The sequence below is a fragment of the Aethina tumida genome, chromosome 1, assembly GCF_024364675.1.
Source record: "Aethina tumida isolate Nest 87 chromosome 1, icAetTumi1.1, whole genome shotgun sequence".
NCBI lineage: Eukaryota > Metazoa > Arthropoda > Insecta > Coleoptera > Nitidulidae > Aethina > Aethina tumida.
Genome location: NC_065435.1, coordinates 1,527,994 through 1,546,096, shown reverse-complemented (window position 1 = coordinate 1,546,096; position 18,103 = coordinate 1,527,994). Strand labels below are relative to the sequence as shown.

The 18,103-nt window shown below is 30.2% G+C and overlaps 3 protein-coding genes across 4 annotated transcripts; 2 read left to right on the top strand and 1 right to left on the bottom strand.

Annotated features, from left to right (window-relative positions):
• Positions 1-630: 630 nt before the first annotated feature.
• LOC109601074 (mucin-22) lies at positions 631-3,870 on the top strand. Its single transcript, XM_020017285.2, has 3 exons — positions 631-769; positions 2,740-3,211; positions 3,262-3,870. The coding sequence occupies exons 1-3, from the start codon at positions 752-754 to the stop codon at positions 3,720-3,722; spliced, it is 951 nt and encodes a 316-aa protein (XP_019872844.1). The 5' UTR covers positions 631-751; the 3' UTR covers positions 3,723-3,870.
• Positions 3,871-4,504: 634 nt separating this feature from the next.
• On the top strand, positions 4,505-11,873 carry LOC109600859 (cyclic AMP-responsive element-binding protein 3). Of its 2 annotated transcripts, none has more exons than XM_020017045.2 (4): positions 4,505-4,941; positions 9,700-10,267; positions 10,327-10,558; positions 10,908-11,873. In XM_020017045.2, exons 1-4 carry the CDS (start codon positions 4,816-4,818, stop codon positions 11,659-11,661), a joined length of 1,680 nt encoding a protein of 559 aa, XP_019872604.2. In that variant the 5' UTR covers positions 4,505-4,815; the 3' UTR covers positions 11,662-11,873. The 2 variants fall into 2 exon arrangements, with proteins under 2 accessions (XP_019872604.2, XP_019872596.2); XM_020017037.2 differs by having other exon boundaries at positions 4,506-4,941; positions 10,315-10,558.
• Positions 11,874-13,149: 1,276 nt separating this feature from the next.
• On the bottom strand, positions 13,150-17,860 carry LOC109600886 (uncharacterized). The gene is made up of 12 exons (XM_020017068.2): positions 17,231-17,860; positions 16,904-17,178; positions 16,446-16,751; positions 15,895-16,388; positions 15,700-15,841; positions 15,410-15,649; positions 15,199-15,358; positions 14,969-15,146; positions 14,632-14,914; positions 14,115-14,271; positions 13,719-14,059; positions 13,150-13,665 (listed from the first exon to the last, which is right to left on the bottom strand). The coding sequence occupies exons 1-12, from the start codon at positions 17,787-17,789 to the stop codon at positions 13,552-13,554; spliced, it is 3,249 nt and encodes a 1,082-aa protein (XP_019872627.2). The 5' UTR covers positions 17,790-17,860; the 3' UTR covers positions 13,150-13,551.
• Positions 17,861-18,103: the final 243 nt, after the last annotated feature.

Sequence of the window (18,103 nt, the reverse complement as noted above, 5' to 3'; positions counted from 1 at the left end):
ATTAATAATTACCAATATTTTTTACTTACTAAGTAGTGCTTTTATTATAATTATTTTAAATTGGTAAGTGAATTGAAATCTTAAGAATTAAGTCCAGATAATTGACTTGATATTATTGATCTCTTTAAAGTGTTTAATCGTGTTTTTAAGCTATTTTTATACGAAAAAATGTGGAAAATTATCAAGGTTTTGGAGCAAAATTAACATATGTAAATTATATTTGAGGAGATCAATCAACTTAAAATATCAAATATTTTAATCCTATTGATTTTTCCACTTTATCTGTTAATATTAAATATTAATGATACATTTAAAAACACATGTCAATATTTGAAAAATGTTTTATGAGTTATTTAGTAATAAATAAATTAATACAATAATGTTTGGATTATTTTATATTAATTACCGTTGAAAACCCTCACAAATTTTGATTCGTCAAAAGATTTCCTTATTCTAGCATTATTTGTTCAATTCCGTCTTGAATCCATTAAATTTTTTTGAGCATCTTGCCCAATCTAGTCTTCTTTGGGTTTATCCCATGGATAATGAATGTAAAAGGAGTAATTTGAGGGTCAGTTACGGGCGAGAACAAGTTAAAGGCAGTGAATTTGGCAACTGTACGTAAATATTAACCAGTTTTGCGCACAACTGGTTCATATATTTTAAAATAATCCACCGGTCCGATTCATTTGAACAATTATTATTGTGTTGTGGTGACAGTTCCCAGTGCACTATCATTTCGGGGCTAAATATGCACCGCTTTGCATTTGTAAGTAATTAATCATTTAATTTTTATTTTTTTTAATAATTTTTTTTTTTTATAAATTTAACTAATGATTAAATTATATTTTTACTTATTCTAAATATTCTAAACTTTTAATTTATTTGAGATGAAAAAATTATTTAATAAAATTTCAAAGACAAAAAATACAAATTAAATATAATTAAATTAAATTTAAATATGATTAAATTTTTTGGAAATTTTAATAAATAACCAAATTATATATTTCACTTTTTTTATAAATTATTATTATTTTCATTTTTTATAAATTATTTTTCTTTTGTTTTAACTTTTTTAAACTTTTAATTTATTATTAATCAATAAAATTCCATAAAAAATTGATTAGGGTGAAAGAAAAAAATATATATTTTTAATAAAATGGAAAACTAAAAAGAAAAGAAATATTTAAATTAACTATTTAATTTTTTTGTAAATTTAATAAATACTCAAATTTTTTACCTCCATTTTTTATAATCAATTAGTTTTTTTTATTTTAATATTTCTAAATTTTATAATTTATTTTTTGTTATTTAATAAGGAAGCAAGGTAAAATATATTTAATAATAATTAATACTAAATGAGATGGAAAAATAAAAAACAAATGAATTATTCAATAAAATTTCATACATATACATTTTCTTCAAACAAAAAATATTTTGGGAAATTAAGTTTGAGATGGAAATAAAAAATAATTTAATTATTTAATAAAATTATACAAAAAAATTAGAGGAAATGAATGTGACAAAATAATAATAAAAAGAAACAAAACAACAAAAATTCATTAAAAAAATTTCATTAAAACAAATATTTTGGGTAAATAAATTAATAAAAAATAAATGAAAATAAAATAAATTCCATATTTTTTTCTATGGAAAGCATTGTACAATTAAAAATATAAAATAAGATATGTTAGATAAATTATTTTGAGATGGAAACATAAAAAGTCAATGAAATATTAATATGAAATAAAATTAATTCACCTTAATATATTTATTCAACTAATCTAATTAAACATTTTTTTTTTCTAAAACTATTGAAAAATGTATAATAATTATATTTGATTATAGATAATTAATTTAATAATAATAATTTCTTTATAAAACTAAACAAATGATTTAAATTTATTTGTTTAATAAATAATTTAGGACAAATACCATTAATATTATTTAAATGAACTAAAAAAAAATTAATCGTAACGAAAAATTCATTAAAAAATATTGTACTCTGATATTCCTAATTAACATTTTTCAGAACAAAATAGTATGAATAAATTAATTTTTATTTAAATGACAATAATTTTACATCCTGTAACAACAAATTACAAGAAATAATATCTATAATTATGATGTTTATTAAAAGAGTTGGTTATAAAGAAAGTCAACGCGTCTGCAGATAGAAATGCTCCATTTTTTTTCACCTTGAAAGACGTTTAATTAGCCAACAATATGCACAAATTATAAATGCACTAAAACTAAAAATAAACCTTCACCTTCGATTATACATATATGTAGGTAAGTTAGATTTTTGAAACAAGGAAAACCTTCGGTATTTTTTTCACCTTGTTGAAATTTTGTGGTTTTATCATCAATAAAGATTTTCAAGAGAAAGCTTAATTGCTCTACTTCGATATACTTGTAAATCTTGTATTGTTGACATTTTTAAAATGTCACGGCCAAGACAGGTAAATCCTGAAGAAATTTTGGGCGGAGTCCTTTTATTCAGCAGATGAAAAAATATAATTATAGATTTATAATCTGACAATGTACAATATTATTGAATTTGTGTTTGCATAAATGATATGCGGAAATTAAAGTCGAGAAGTTCATGAATAATATGTAAATGTTACTTTAATGTGGTTTTATTGTCATTTTGATTAAACCTATTTTATTAGAATTTTAATACAAACCTCACCTAAAAAATATTCATTAAAATATTAAAATGATTGTTTGGGATTTTAGGTAGTTTTGCTGTTTGCCGCTTGTTCCCAAACAAACGGACAGTACCAGTGGACTTACATATCCCCTTTGGCACAACAACCCTATTATCAACAACAATTCCAACATTTCCAACAACCCTATTTCTATCAGACCCCGCAGTTCTACAACCCAGTTCCTCAGCCTCAATTTTACCACAACCCCTTCTTTTACCAACAGCCAAACATTCAAGTGACGCAGCATGCACAACAAAATGTACAACCCATGACTAAAACCACCGAAACACAAGCTGAAAGAAACGAAGCTATGTTCAGTCCTCGTGATTTTGGAGGATTTGGATACAGGACGACTTATGATGATGGAGCTTCTTCCACTGTTGTGTTCTTCAACGGTGCCCATGCTAATCCAATTAATGTTAGAAATAGTGTGACTGTTGGCTCTGACATCTTGGATCCACAGACTGACTTGCAGGATGCTTTGCAAAAGAAATCGGAAGGTATAACTTCATTTGCTTCAATTGTTGTGACTTAATTAATTAATTTTTAGCGAGGATGGGGAAATCGACTGAACCAATTGACAACTTATCGTTAATCAGATCATTTTTGGAAAGTCCCAACTTAGAGTCCAACAAAATTCAATTTTTCACCACCGGTTTACCAGCAGACACAGTAACACTTTCCCTCCCAGCTCCAAACGCCACAGAACCTACCCCCTCGACAGAACAACCAAAATCTGACGAACAAATACCAGCCGAATCCATCCAGCATCAATCCAGGTCTAACGAAATCCCACCAGAAGTAAAACCAACCGAAACCACAACCCCTTCAACAATCACAACCACCGAGGTACTCGAAACGGTACCCACCACGATGCAAAATGAAGAAGCGACTGCCGAAAGCAGTTCGGCGACCATAGTGGTAGCGGAAACGAGTGAAAGTACCGGCGTGACGGAAGAAACCGCCACCGCCGAATCCGAAGGAAGCACTGAAGTCACCACAGTCGCATAATTTATCCATTAGCCTGAGTCTGAAATTTAATTAGTTGATTTGTACTTTCAAAAAATTGATGATACATTTAGTTGAAATCAAGCGGTTGTTTTTAAATTGAATAACAATACGACAAAGCCACTTAGACTTAAATCTTAATCATTAATAAACTAATTTACTTATGAGTCGTGTTTGCTTTCCCATTTTATGGTACCCTAATCTGAATACAATAGGTGTTCACAGTTTTATGTGGTTCCGTGTGATTTATGTCAAATTAAAGAATAATTTATCATTAATTATTGATTAACAACTATTAAATATGATCTATACGTTAACAAATGAACTAAAAATGATAAATGATAGAAAGTTGACGTTAGTTAAAGTCTCTGCTACTCTCCAACAGATGGCGGTACCATAGGAAACATAAATTTGGAAAATATTTTGTTCTCAAGTTTTTGACGCCCATTATACTAACAATGAGTGTTTAGAAAATAATGAGTTGACCAACGTTGTTTGTAAATTACTTTAAGAATCTCAGAGGGGGAGGTACTGAGTATTGAGTACCTGTAATGGACTGTAGCTATTAATAATTATAATCTCAATAAAATATACATTATAGTTAGATAATTAAATAGTGGCTGATTGTTATTTCTAGAAACTGCGTCTAAGCACTTATTGTTTACGCCCATTTCTGCCCGTAAGCCAGACAAAAGTATCGATAATGAACAACACGTTATGCGCACGCACTAAAACGGTACAATCTCCCCAGAACCGAAACGAATTATTATCAGAAAATCAACCTGAATCATCGAATTTTTCGTTTATTACTACTTTCGTTCGACCGCACACTTTCTAATCTCAAAGGAGAGAGAAGCGAAAGATCGTAACCAACATCTCGTTCACTTTTTGCTCAGCTTTGTAAGCTGACAAGCGGGTCAGAATCAGGTCCGCCCCGATGACGTCATTAATTCCACGCTGGCTATCATAGAAGTCACTTCTAGCGCACCTCAAGCATATTGGAGCTAAAAACACGGGATAAACGGAGTGAAAAGCGATTTTTCAAATAAAGTGCTACGGGAAATGGTCCAATTAAACTAGTTATGATGTTTGTGTAATGAGCAGTGATCTAGGACTCGGATTAAACATGAATATAAATGATATTTTGAACTCTAGCGGCGACGAGGCCAATGTCGGGATGGAAAATATGGACGTATTATCAAATGATAATCCAGAACTACTGGTTAGTACGCTTGTTTATGTAGCTTTTAGCAAACGACATCTGTATAGTTTTTCCCATTTCTAATTGTTGCACCTTATTACTATTCTAACACTAAAATAAAACCACTTCAATATTTATATTTAGATGATGTACAAATAGAATATGTTTCTGCCAAAATGACAATAATAACTTAACAATTTTTAACAGTACTTCTTAATTTCCTTAATGTAGTTTGTGCCTTACATTTTGCCTCTTACTGTACGCCGGTTTGTCCAAATATTTTACGGTACTATACACAAAGCTATGAATAGTAGTACAACTGCATTACACATTTTATCTACATATTGAGTAAGAAAACTAATGTTTGTCAGACCAGATGAACGTCAATTAAATTCTAATTAAACCACACAATAGATCTGTTGATAAATGGAAATGGCTTTGTTTCTTCTAATGGGGAAAACAGGAATATGTATAAAATGTAAATAGAAATGCACATGTTCTATGACGACATATTGATGCAATTAAATTCCAGTGTGTTTTCCCAAAGATGTTTTTACACACATAATCATTATACAAATAAAAAACAACAAGAAGTTTTCCATAAGTTCGCAATATTTCCTCCATTTTGTCGAGTACCTTTTTGACTTAAAAAACATTCTAAACGCTAAATGTCAGTTTGCACATGGTTTCTGAAAACATAACATATTGTACCAATTTGCATGATTATCAACCACGTATTTTTTTTGCAATTAAAACACATTACAAAATCATGCGTAAATAAAAGTATATTTTAACTCTTTAGATAACTTTTCGTGAAGAAATACTGGTTATAAAAAATGTGTATTGGTACAAGAGCCGCTCCTTATCATGTTCGGTGCATCTTGGGATCATCCAGGTCATTAAATCTGAACTAAGTGAAAAGAAATCGGTTTTTACAGTTTTAATTTATTTTTTTTATCTGAACTATTTCTTTCACAACATCCGAAGAAACTCACATGTGAAACCGGCGTATTTAAATGGAACCGGTTTATGTGATAGTACTACACTCATAGAATATGCTAATTACCAGTTCTAGAATTACAGAAAATGCACGTGGTTTCAAGTAACATATTGTTGCTGGAATCCAGTTTGATTATTAGTTATTTGATATTTTATCATTAGAATCATGTTTAAGCTGACTGAAGCAATCCTTTTACGATTTTGTTTCTTCCGGTCAGCGTTTTTTATCTATTTTTCATACAAAATCAGTTTTTCGAGACATCAGCAGTTTGAAGATAAACAGGGAGACTTCTTCCAATTTTCAATAATTTCATTCGATTATTTTTGGTTCTATTAACTGTTTATATATACTATTTTAGTTTATTACCCAAATTTGATATTTATTGTTTTTAAATTAATATTTTTAAGGTAAAAACCTTTTAAATGATAAACTTTCGATATATTAAACAAATACTTTAAAGAGGAACTACAAAATTTCTTTTAAATTCGGGCCATACAACAGTTAATTTTATTAGTCATTAACTCTTAACTGTTTTATTTTTCGATGATTGCCCAATTTTTTACATATTAACATACTGTTAATGAAATCCAATTAGATATTTGATATTTCATCATTAGAATAATGTTTAATCTAACCGGAGTAATCGTTTTTTTGAATTGGTTTCTTCCGGTGAAAACTTTTTATCTAATTTGTTTTTGTTTTTCTAAATTTCAATCACCATATAACAGTTAATATATATTTTATTAGTTATTAGCTAATGATTTTTGGTACTGTAAACTGTTATTTTATTTATTGACCAAATTTGATTTGAATGTGATATCTATTATTTTGAAATTAATATTTTTAAGGTATAAAACTTTCAAATAATAAATTTTGATGATATCAACCAATTAAATTAAGAAACTCCTTGATTGTTACTGTAATCTAATTTGATTATTAGATAATTGAAATTTTTTATTAAACATCTACTACTAACATCGTTAAAAAGTAACTGAAAAATTCTTTTTTTTTTTTTAATTTATTTTTCGACCATTTCTGTATTTAAACTGACTGAAGAAATGCTTTTTTAATTTGTTTTTTCTGGTCAGCTCTTTTTATATATTTTTTATATAAAATCACATCACATATTTATTAATACATTTTTTATTAATTTCTCAATGATTTTTGGTATTATTAACTGTTATCATTTTAGTTTATTATCCAAATTTGATATTTATTGTTTTTAAATCAATATTTTTAAAATACAATACTTTTAAATGATTAAATTTTGAACACATCAAACAAATATTTTAAAGATAAATTGAGAAACTCCTTTTAAATTTTAGTCATTATATAACAGTTAATAAGTTAAGTTTTTAATAACTTATTTTCTGCCAGTTTTACTAATTATTTTGCACACACTTAACTATTGTTGTTAGATTGTCTAGTTAAGTTACATATTGCTATGGACTCCACTTATCACTTATATTTTTAATTTGATTCTTGAGCGTTTTTTGTATATTTTTTAATTAAAAATTTTAAATAATTATAATCTATTCATCATATAACAGTTAATACTTATTTTTTTAGTAGTTTGCCAATGATACTATTAACTGTTATCTCTTTAGTTAATTGTCGAAATTTGACATTTAAAGGTTTTATTTAAGGTACAAAGCTTTAAAATGATTAACTTTGGAAACACTAATCAAATATTTTAAAGATAAAGAAACTTCTTTTAAATTTCAGCTATAATATTTTGTCATTTTGTCCTATTTTGCCAATGACTTCAACTGATATGTCTTTAGATCATTGTCCAATCTTCAAGTAACATATTATTAGTTATTTGACATTATTCCATTAGAAGTTAAATAGTGAATCTTATAAATTTCAATACTCTCACTCAACAGTTAATATGTATTTTATTGGTCATTTTCCAATGATTTTTGGTACTATTAACTGTTATCTCATTAGATTATTATCCAAATTTGATATTTATTGCTTTTAAATCGATATTTTTAAGGTACAAAACTTTCAAATGATGAACTTTGAACACGTCAATCGACTAAGAAACTTCTTTTAAATTTCAGACATCACGGTTAATTTTATTAGTCATTTTGTGCTAGTTTTGATGTCTTTACAGCATTGCCCAACTTTCATACTTATTCTTTTTGCATTAATATATTTAAGGTACGAAACAAATGATGACCAATGTTTACGTTATTCATTATGACATAGTTTTTCAAGAGTACATTCAACTTTGCTTACGTACTTTTGTGGTGCTGCGTTATATTTTTAGCATTAATTATTTGTATTATTTTTAATTGGTTTAGCTCTCTACATTTTCAATAAAACTTAAATTTTTAATCACTTTCACTTCTTTTCTAATTTGGAGATCCTGGCATCGATTAATTTGCTTTTGCTATTTTATTAGTCACTCTGAACTAATTTCCGAAACCTTGAGTGTCTGATATTTCGCAGCACTTTTTCTGCTTTATTTTTAGACTTCAGTTTGCAATTATTGGAACGCGTTCGTACGTTAAAAATGATTAGTATGTTACACCTGACATTGTTTTGTTGTGCACTCATCATTTTTTTCATTTTTAAGTCGTATTGTTTAAGACGCAACAAGTACGAGCTCAAACACGCGTTTTTAAAATTTGCAACATTGTAACTATGCATATTTTTCTTCCTTATTTCCGTTGCGATTTAATTAATTACATGTTATTCCCAATTAAAGTGCTCCATGATAACATTTCGTTGACCCTGTGCCACATGCACTTATTACATAAATAAATTTTAACTGCAGTTCAATGAGTGGGATCAAATCTAGGCCATGATTCATTTTAATAGAAAAAACAATGTGTGGAGCTACAATGTAATTAACAAGAAGTTTATGGCTAATGAATTTGTGGGCGGTCTGCTTTTTGAATTTAGAGAAAGTTACCTTTTATTCTTTGATTGAAACTAGTAAGATTCTAAGGAATATTTCGTAAAGAAGACGACTATTCAAATTTGTGACATTTAGAATGGTTTTAAATTTATTAAAGTCATAGATTGTGATGTATATAAAACAGATTTCTCTAATTTATACATCCGTGCTAAATACGAATAATAGATTGTCTGAAAATATACTAGTTTTAAATAATTTTACGCTTTTATTCACATTGAGTTTTAAACACTCACTATTTAATAATAATATTTATTAGATATTTGAAACATTTTACCTTACAAACCTTAGTTACCTTTATTTATTTAAAATTTAAATAGCTGATAATGGTAAAAAAATTGGATTGTAGTGTTATCAAGCTTTGTTACATTTTTTTACACACATATTGTTCAAGGATTTCCGTTATCACGATCTTCGGTCTAATTAAACAAAAACAAATTGTTTTTAGAAATTCCACTTTATTCATCAACGTACTCTCAAAATAGGCCTCAGTTTCGACAGTCACCTCTTCATTTGAGCTAAATTTATTTCTCTGGAGTTTTTTTTACGTCTACAAAAAGCCAGTAGTCGTTGGGGGCCAAATCTGGAGAGTACGATGGATGGGGAAGCAATTCAGAGCGTAATTCATCCAATTTAACCACTTTCTTCATCGACTTGTTGCATAGGGCATTGCCCTGGTGGTACAGTACTTCTTTCTTTTGCATATGGGACCATTTTTTCTTAATTTCTCCACTCAGTCGATACAATAATGCCATGTAATAATCATTATTGATAGTTTTGCATTTCTCAAGACAAAATTTAATTACTGTCCACGGGATAACACCTTGAAATAACCTTTTAATAATTTTTTCAGACCTCTGAATTCTTTGACTCGGTCTTCTCCATGGAAAACATCGATAGCGGTCTATTCCCAAACTTTGACGACGACGTAAATTTATCAAGCGACTCCAGTTCTCACATCGACGAGGTGCTGTCTCCCCAAAGCTTCTATTCAGAAAGCGAAAAGAGCAGCATCTCGACCGATGCCATCGACGACGCCGGCTCCATGATAAACAGCATCGACAGTCTGGACGATCCGATTTTGATGTCCTTCCTGGAACCAACTCAGAATGTGCAAGTCGAAACGCCCGTCGTCGTCAAACCGCCCGTCAAACCCACCAAAATCCTAATCCAAAACCCCAACAACAAGCGAGTCATCGCCAAACCGATCACACAACCCACCCAAATCAAGAAAAACCCCAAAGTTGGAAAACCGCAAATCCTAAAGGTGCATTCAGTCTCTAACAACGGCAGACCAGTTCTTCTTCCCCTGAGCGTCAAGAGTATTAAGATTTTGAATGCCAACGCCGACGTCACTTCAATTACCAACAGTTTCAAGAGGCGCAAGATCGAACCACACCACACAATTCAAACGGTGGAAGGTGAATTGGAGCATGATTTATTCGAACATACAATATTATATTTGTAGTCGATGTTTCAGATGATGATACCAACGTTGTATCCTCAACCAACAACCAATATCCCGCATTATCCTTAACCAATGAAGAAAAGAGGCTTCTGGCTAAAGAAGGAATCCAGTTACCAACCCACCATCCGCTTACCAAGAACGAAGAGAGGGAGCTCAAGAGGATCCGCCGGAAAATCAGAAACAAAATATCTGCGCAGGATTCCAGAAAACGTAAAAAGGAATACGTGGATGGATTGGAGGAACGGTACGGAGATTATTTGCTTTATTTATTATTTATATAAATATGCTTTGTCTGCACTGTTTTTCAATTAACCTTGTTTCGATTAACGAACTTTAAACAACATTATATAAGTTGCATTTTATCTTGTTATTAATTGCGTATTATTTTGTACCGTATCACTATCTCAAATAATCTGAAGAGTGTGGCTGTTTAATTTAGGATTTTCATGTTTGATTACGATGATAGGCTGTCAATAAAACTTATTGTAATAATATCTAGATCGACATAAAACCAATATTTGAAGATTCCTAAATGATGAACGCTTCCAATGTTTGTCCAGTTACATCTATTAATATCCGTCTATCTATTTCAGAGTAAAGAGAGGTTCCGAGGAGAACAAGAACCTGCTCCAAAGAGTGAAAGAGCTGCAGCGACAGAACAGGAATCTGATCGCACACGTGAGCAAGCTGCAAGCGTTGATCTGCAAGTCTACGAGCACGAAGGCCACACCATCGACCTGTCTGATGGTCGTGTTGCTTTCCGCTTTGTTGGTATCGTTGCCGAATATGCGTTTGTTCGAAAAGCAGCAGCTCTCCACTGAACAGGAGCAGGTTGCCATCCGTAGATCTCTTCTGTCCTCGCAGAACGCCGAAGACGAGGGCCTGAACATGGACGAGTTCCTGGTGTTCAAAGAGGACGACGCCGAGTTCGAAGGCAAATTTGGCGAGGACGCTCTGGACATCGAGAACGCCACCGAGAAGGATCTGTCCAAGATTTTGGAAGAGGTGGGCAAGAAGTATGACGGACTGACGGAGAAGAACAGTTCGGAGAAAATGAGCATGTTTAACAGCGTTATCGAGACCGTCAAAAACTTCTTGGACAAAGATAAACCGGAACTATTTGGGAAGGTCGATTATGGCGGGTTTCATAATAAACAAGGATTTATCGAACCGGACATCGACGACTTTGACGGCGATCCTCCGGCCAAAAGGATGAAGTACACTATGGATGAAATTCAATTTAAAGATCCGGTACCAGGGTTACAAGATGTTAATATCATTAGAAATGAGAAAATCGTTACAGTAAATCCCAATACGTTCACAATAGTTAATTCAAAAGACAAATAAATTGTTTTGTGCAATATTCGAGACTCCGTTTTTTTGTAGATAACAACACACTGTACTAAATATATTCTATGTTATGTGTTACTGTTCCTGATCTTTCAAATTTAATTTTAATTTCTTCTTTAATGTTTGCATTCCAATAATTTTGAATATATTTTTTGAATGAATAGTTTATAGCTTTACATTTGCCAGAATTAAAGCCTTGTTAAAATATTGTTATGATTTATTTTTTACTTTTGCAAAATAGTAGCTGTAATTCTTTTTTGCATTGTTTTTACTATAGACTGTATATTTTTTGAGATTCTTAAGTATTGCTATTTTTAGTCAAAATTCACACTATATTTTACAAAATGTTTGAAAGTGAGCTTGGCTCCAATTTTGTGATAAAATTACTTTTAACTTATTTCATTATGTTCTAATTTAAGGCTCTAGTGTACTTTATCAGTGAAAATTTGTGTAGATACAAAATTTAGATTCATATTTTTATTGTTTGTCATATCAAATATATCGATTATATACAAAAATATTTTTATTTCATGAATTTCCTGTTGGATTTTATATTAAAGCATATTACTAAAGTAATAAAGTAAGTACAATATAAAATTCTATTAACATCTATATTAAATTTTATATAAGTGTGTAATATTCATTCATTAAACAATAATTTTATGATCGTTTATATTTTGAACAAATAGTGTGAAATTTTTATTTCATAAATTATATAAATTTCATATTTACATAATTTAATATAAAAATTTAAATACAATCAGTAAACTTACTAGGCATAACTACAAGATAATAATTTTTGATTGAAACTTCTTTTGTAATAATTTTTAATTTGATTAAAATTATGTTTAGTTCTTAAAGAGTTACTTTACTGCCTTCGAGTAACATATATTTCAGAGAAGTCAATTTCAGTGAATTGCCCCTTGTGCTCCAGCAGTACGTTGTAGGCAAACAACACGTCCTTCAAGTTATCATTTATAGCAATCTCTTACGCTTCTAAAGTTGTTGACAGTGATCAATTCAGAAGACAATGTGTTTTGTAATATTCGAGACTTATTTTTTACTCTCACAAAATAATTGTGTAATTCTTCTCTGCATTATTTTTACTATAGACTGTATATTTTTGGGGTCTTTAAATATTGCTATTTTTAGACAAAATTCATAATATATTTTACAAAATGTTTTAAGATGGACTTTGCTTCAATTTTGTGATAAAATTACTTATTCTTTAATACATTATGTTCTAATTTAAGGCACTAATGTTTTATTAGTACAAATTTGTGTAAATACATGATTTAGATCCATATTTTTATTGTTTATTATATCAAATATATTGATTAAATACAGAAATATTTTCATTTCATGAAATTCCAGTTGAATTTGATATTAAATAAAATTCTATTAAAATCTAAATTTAGAAGTTAATATAATTTTCTTTAATAATTTTATTTCGTATAAATTTTGATTAAACAGTGGGATGAAATAAAACGAAATTTTATGTAATAAATTATATAAAATTCTTATTTACATAATCTAATATAAAAATAACTTCTTTTGTACTTTAAATGCAATCAGTAAAACAGTAAGGCTTTTATAACACGCGACTACAACGAATACCTCAACGCCATGTAGTAACTTAAATATTTCTTTTATATTATATAAATGACTGAATTTCTTTTCATTACAAATATTTCTCTTGCGTAAATAAAAGTCATTCTATGTGCGACATTAGTCAAATAAGGATGAACTCAAAATCTTCACTACGATTGCTTCTTCATCACTTAACGAACACTTCTTGGTGAGCTTGCCAGCATTAAGATATCGCCACCGTCGCGTATTGCTGTTGTGATTGCCGCCTTAGTTGACATAATCACACGTAATACTGATTTAAAACTTTAAAATCTGTTGTAATTCTTGAATATTTTTGCTGTAATAATCCTTCATTTTCTCAAAATAAAGTTTAATGTCATCTCCTTCGTCGGAAATCAACCAGTGAATAACCTACGACAAACAATTAAGCACCAATAGCATTTTTTAATTCTAAAAACACCTACGTGATATTTAAAGTATACAATCCAGTGCATAATTAAGTAAAATAGCTTCTTCTTTAATGTAGCATTAGTCAGATTATTTTCGTTGAAGAAAAACGTTAACATTAATGTATGTATTGACTTTATGACACGATCATGAATTTCCTCGGACGACTTAACTTCAGTTTTAGCATCATTAGCATCCTTAGTATCCCACTCATTAAGTAACAGTTTATTGGCCTGGTCATACACATCAACAGCATTGACTTTTTCTATAAATGCAGTTAGATAGTAGACATACAGGAAATCTTCTATGACGTGGATCAAACGATCATTTTGAGTCAGTGTCATTTTCGTATAATCTCCTAAAATATAAAAGTGAATTTGAGAGAATATTTTGAGATACACTTGGGTACATACTCATAAACTCATTAATTTCCATTATAATGGTGAATTTGTACTTAACTGGCATGTTTTTGTACAAAAAATTATATACATCCAACAAATCTTCCTTAATGTTCGTTTGTAAGTTGGCTATTATTTTGGAGAATTCCTTGCTTATGCTGTTACCTCCATACTACAAATTATAAAATGTTCACAGACTTTTTACTACAAAAAGATCATGAAGAAATATGCAATGATGAAAAAAGCAGAGAAACGCCTAATAGAAAAGGTTCTCCTAGAACACTGAAAGATATTTGATCTGTCAGAAAATACATATTTTACCCAGATTTACATGAATTCAACGTTTTACAATACGAAATAATATAAATTTTTGTACTATCTAAGACATCTTTTACTTAAATTATTACAGACAATATAAATTATATTTATATTACTCCGAATTAGATAAATTCAACTTACTCGATCATTACACCCCCCCATCTATAAGTTCAAAGACTTGATTAGCTAGCAATGAAGATTTAATTAAACCCACCTCATACATGTTTATGTGTAATATAAATTTTATAAAATATTTGGCTACTGTTGAACATTGTCTTTCCATAAATCTTCTAGAAAGTAAATCTTTCATATAGAAGGACGCTTCAGGGTCCAACATTAGTGTAATTAATAAAAAGAATTGTTTTGATGTCAACATCAAATATCCTAACTCAATTAATTCTTCAATGTATACCGCCACTAGTTTCTTAACTGTAACATCTTCGCGTCCCAATTCGTTAAAACTGTGAAATATTAAGTCACCGAAATCATTAACAATCCTAAAAAATTACCCGCATAATTAACGATAAAATTATTAAATTGTTGTTACTTACTCTGTATTTATCAAGTAAAGAATTCTGAGTAAGTATACTTTATGAGTGCTGCCATAATCTTTTGATTTAAGACCTTGGTTTAAGAGATTCAGTGTGTGTTCCAAAAATTGGCTTTTGTGTTTTAGTGTTAAAGCTTCAGCAAGATGGACGTAACCAAACCAGAGTTCGCTGTTTTTCACTGGAATTCAACACACCTCAATAAAGAACAGGGAAAGAACAAACTCATTTACCTTCAAGTAGACTCTTTTCCGTCGTCAAAGCCTTAATTTTATCTTGACATTTTTGTGAAGGCATTTCTTCACTCCTTAAGACGTGTTCAGTTGCCAGCATAAGATTTTTCACACATTTTTCCTCAGAGAAAAGATTCCTTTCAAGTTCTTCCATGTATTTCTTAAATAGTTATTAATTTAACATGGAAATTTAAGTATTACATTAACTTACTGTGTGAATTAAATCAAATGGTGTTTGATCAGTAATGCCCAACACCTGATGTGACTTTTCCAAAATTGAATACGCATTCTGATAACATTCAACTCTAATGTTCAAATTGAGCATACTTTCGTGGATCTTCGAGTAAATAACATCTATTTCAGACAACTCATTTTCAGTGAATTGACCCTTGTGTTCCAGCAGTACGTTGTAAACAAACAATACATCTTTCAAGTTATCACTTATAATAATCTGAAAATGATATTTTTATAACAATATGTAACTAATTTAATCAGTCCTACATCTCTAAAGTTGCCTAAAATATACTGGCACATCCGTCGAACTTCTTTGTAGTCCGTAAACTTGACCATAAGACGTAACAATTTCAATTGCGCCTCATTCTCGACGTTCAACGAATTAATCAGGAGCCCAACGTGCTCCTCCCTAAAAACCTAACTCATTACAACATCACACCAGGTTAATAGTAATAATATTACTTCAATATTTTAATTCTGGCGCACTGCTGGAACAGATAGTCGACATTTTCTTCCTCGACGATCGCACTAATGAAATGATCAACGGAATATTGTATATTATTGATGGTCCTCGGCGTGAACATCGCCTTGTACATCAACTTGACGTACTCCAAATGAGTCGCATCCGAATGCGTAGCCATTTTCATGAATATCTTCACTATCCTCTGTGAAATGACCTTTTCCCCCTTCAGTTTTAGCTTGAGGAAAAGCTCTTCCAAGACTCCCATGCAGGGTTTCAGGGCGAAGGGCGTGCAGTCCCAGCACAACATGTACAAGAGTTGGTTGACCATTTGATGCGGTATTCTGCTGGCGCAAGGGACTAACGCACATATAATAATTGTTAGTTGGGTCTTTTTCGACGTGTACGTGGTATTGTTGTGATTCAATTGATAGAGGAGGTACGAAAGTAGTGCGGTAAAAGATACGGAATCAAACACGGTTTTATTCACGTAATTCTAAAACATAGATAGCTATTGTATAATTAGATTGTTTCATTTTCAAATTTTGCTTACATATAACACATTTCGGACCGTATTGTTTTGCAGCAAACATATTTTGGATAAAGATTGTATGGCATCTTTGGCACATGGATTGCTGTCATGACATAATGTGACCAATTGTCGAAATGCCACTTCATACAAAACTAGAAGTTTCAATTCTTCGGCAAACGGAGGTAAATTTTCGAAAATTGCTGGTAATAAATTTACTAGATTTGTGTGACATGCTTGTTGGCCTTTGCTGGCCATATACATGCCCATAAATCTGATAATTTCGCTATACACATCCTTTGGAAGTTTATTGACCAGAATAGCAGCATGCTAAAATTTAAATATTAGTCTATAAGAATTATGAATGCATAAAAATAATTTATGATATGTATGGTAATTTATTTACAACCCCATTAAGTATACAAAAGATAAGATAGTACAAAATTAGAAAGTAAAAATTGATAACACCTTAAGTAACTTACTTCATAATGAGTAAAATCAGGCTCCCTCCAAAGGAGTTTAAATCCAGAAACAAGCAGATCCTTTCGCCTTTCATCTAAATTATCCAAAAAGCCTGACACAATGAAATTTTTGAAATTTTCAACCACAACTGCATGATTTTGTTTTGCATAAAAGTTAGACAGCACTGGTTGGAACAACACACTAAATAGACCCCTTGTAACGTCATCATCTGAATTGTCAATCATTAAAATATTTTTTAAATACTGAAAACACTTGCTTGTCAAATCTTCTCCATCTAAAAGTGCTAATTGGTATAAAAAAACGTATTAATCTACCAATTAACTTACCAAAATTAAGCAATACTGTCTGTGATGTATTAATTGCAACAACTCCAATTGTTCCAGTTGCAACATATGCATTTTTTGGTTCAATATTATCCACATTATTAATAATATAATTATAAATGGCTTCAGCTAATTGAGACAAAAGATCAACTTTTTTGGTGTCACATGCAGCAACATCAATGGACTGTTCAAATAATGACTGTTTAAAGAACCTCTCTCTGGTTTCTTGTGGTGAAATCACTTTAATGTATAATACTGCACTCAAAATTCTCACATTTTCCGTATAACAGGGTTCCTGTTCCCTCAAACAGAATCCGAGGAATATGATCAAATATACTTTTAATTCAGGCGTGAACGACTGAAGATCGGATTTGTTCTCCTCAAAAGTTCTGATCAGCTGTTGAAAATATAACGTGTCTGGGTCTGTGTGAAGGAAAAACTCGACCAGTCTTTCTTGATCAAAAGGCACTTCACCATTACTAATGTCCATGTATAATGTGTTGAGGTATTCATAATTCTTTACATTGTTGTATTGTTTCGTTATTAATTCTGTAAAATTCATTTTGACTATTCACATTTGATTCACCGTTCAAATCAATCACATTTTAATATACACTGTTTACTAAACATTGTTTTTTGTAATAAACATTAACATAACCTGCATAAGACTGTGTTTTGTGTGATGAAAACTGCGTTAATAATAGATGGCGCCACTATGTTATAGAATAATTTTATTTATTTAAATGTCCAAACAATAATTTTTTCCCAATTACTATAGAAGGTATCAAAATATTTTTTACTTCTCTCTTTGTCTCGTTTGAATTATTCTATTTAGCAATTTTGAAGAGAGTTCTTTCGTGAATTTAATACAACTAT

What these genes read in the sequence shown, in the direction of transcription:
- LOC109601074 (XM_020017285.2), top strand. An exon ending in TTTGCAAAAGAAATCGGAAG is followed by an intron (nt 3,212 to 3,261) that starts GTATAACTTCAT and finishes ATTAATTTTTAG; the next exon opens with CGAGGATGGGGAAATCGACT.
- LOC109600886 (XM_020017068.2), bottom strand. Translation starts at nt 17,789, where the DNA reads ATGAATTTTACAGAATTAATAACGAAACAATACAACAATGTAAAGAAT. An exon ending in CGGTCCGAAATGTGTTATAT is followed by an intron (nt 16,389 to 16,445) that starts GTAAGCAAAATT and finishes TCTATGTTTTAG; the next exon opens with AATTACGTGAATAAAACCGT. An exon ending in CTTTACTTGATAAATACAGA is followed by an intron (nt 14,915 to 14,968) that starts GTAAGTAACAAC and finishes GTAATTTTTTAG; the next exon opens with GATTGTTAATGATTTCGGTG.
- LOC109600859 (XM_020017037.2), top strand. Translation starts at nt 4,816, where the DNA reads ATGAGCAGTGATCTAGGACTCGGATTAAACATGAATATAAATGATATT. An exon ending in ATGATAATCCAGAACTACTG is followed by an intron (nt 4,942 to 9,699) that starts GTTAGTACGCTT and finishes TAATTTTTTCAG; the next exon opens with ACCTCTGAATTCTTTGACTC. An exon ending in GTGGATGGATTGGAGGAACG is followed by an intron (nt 10,559 to 10,907) that starts GTACGGAGATTA and finishes TATCTATTTCAG; the next exon opens with AGTAAAGAGAGGTTCCGAGG.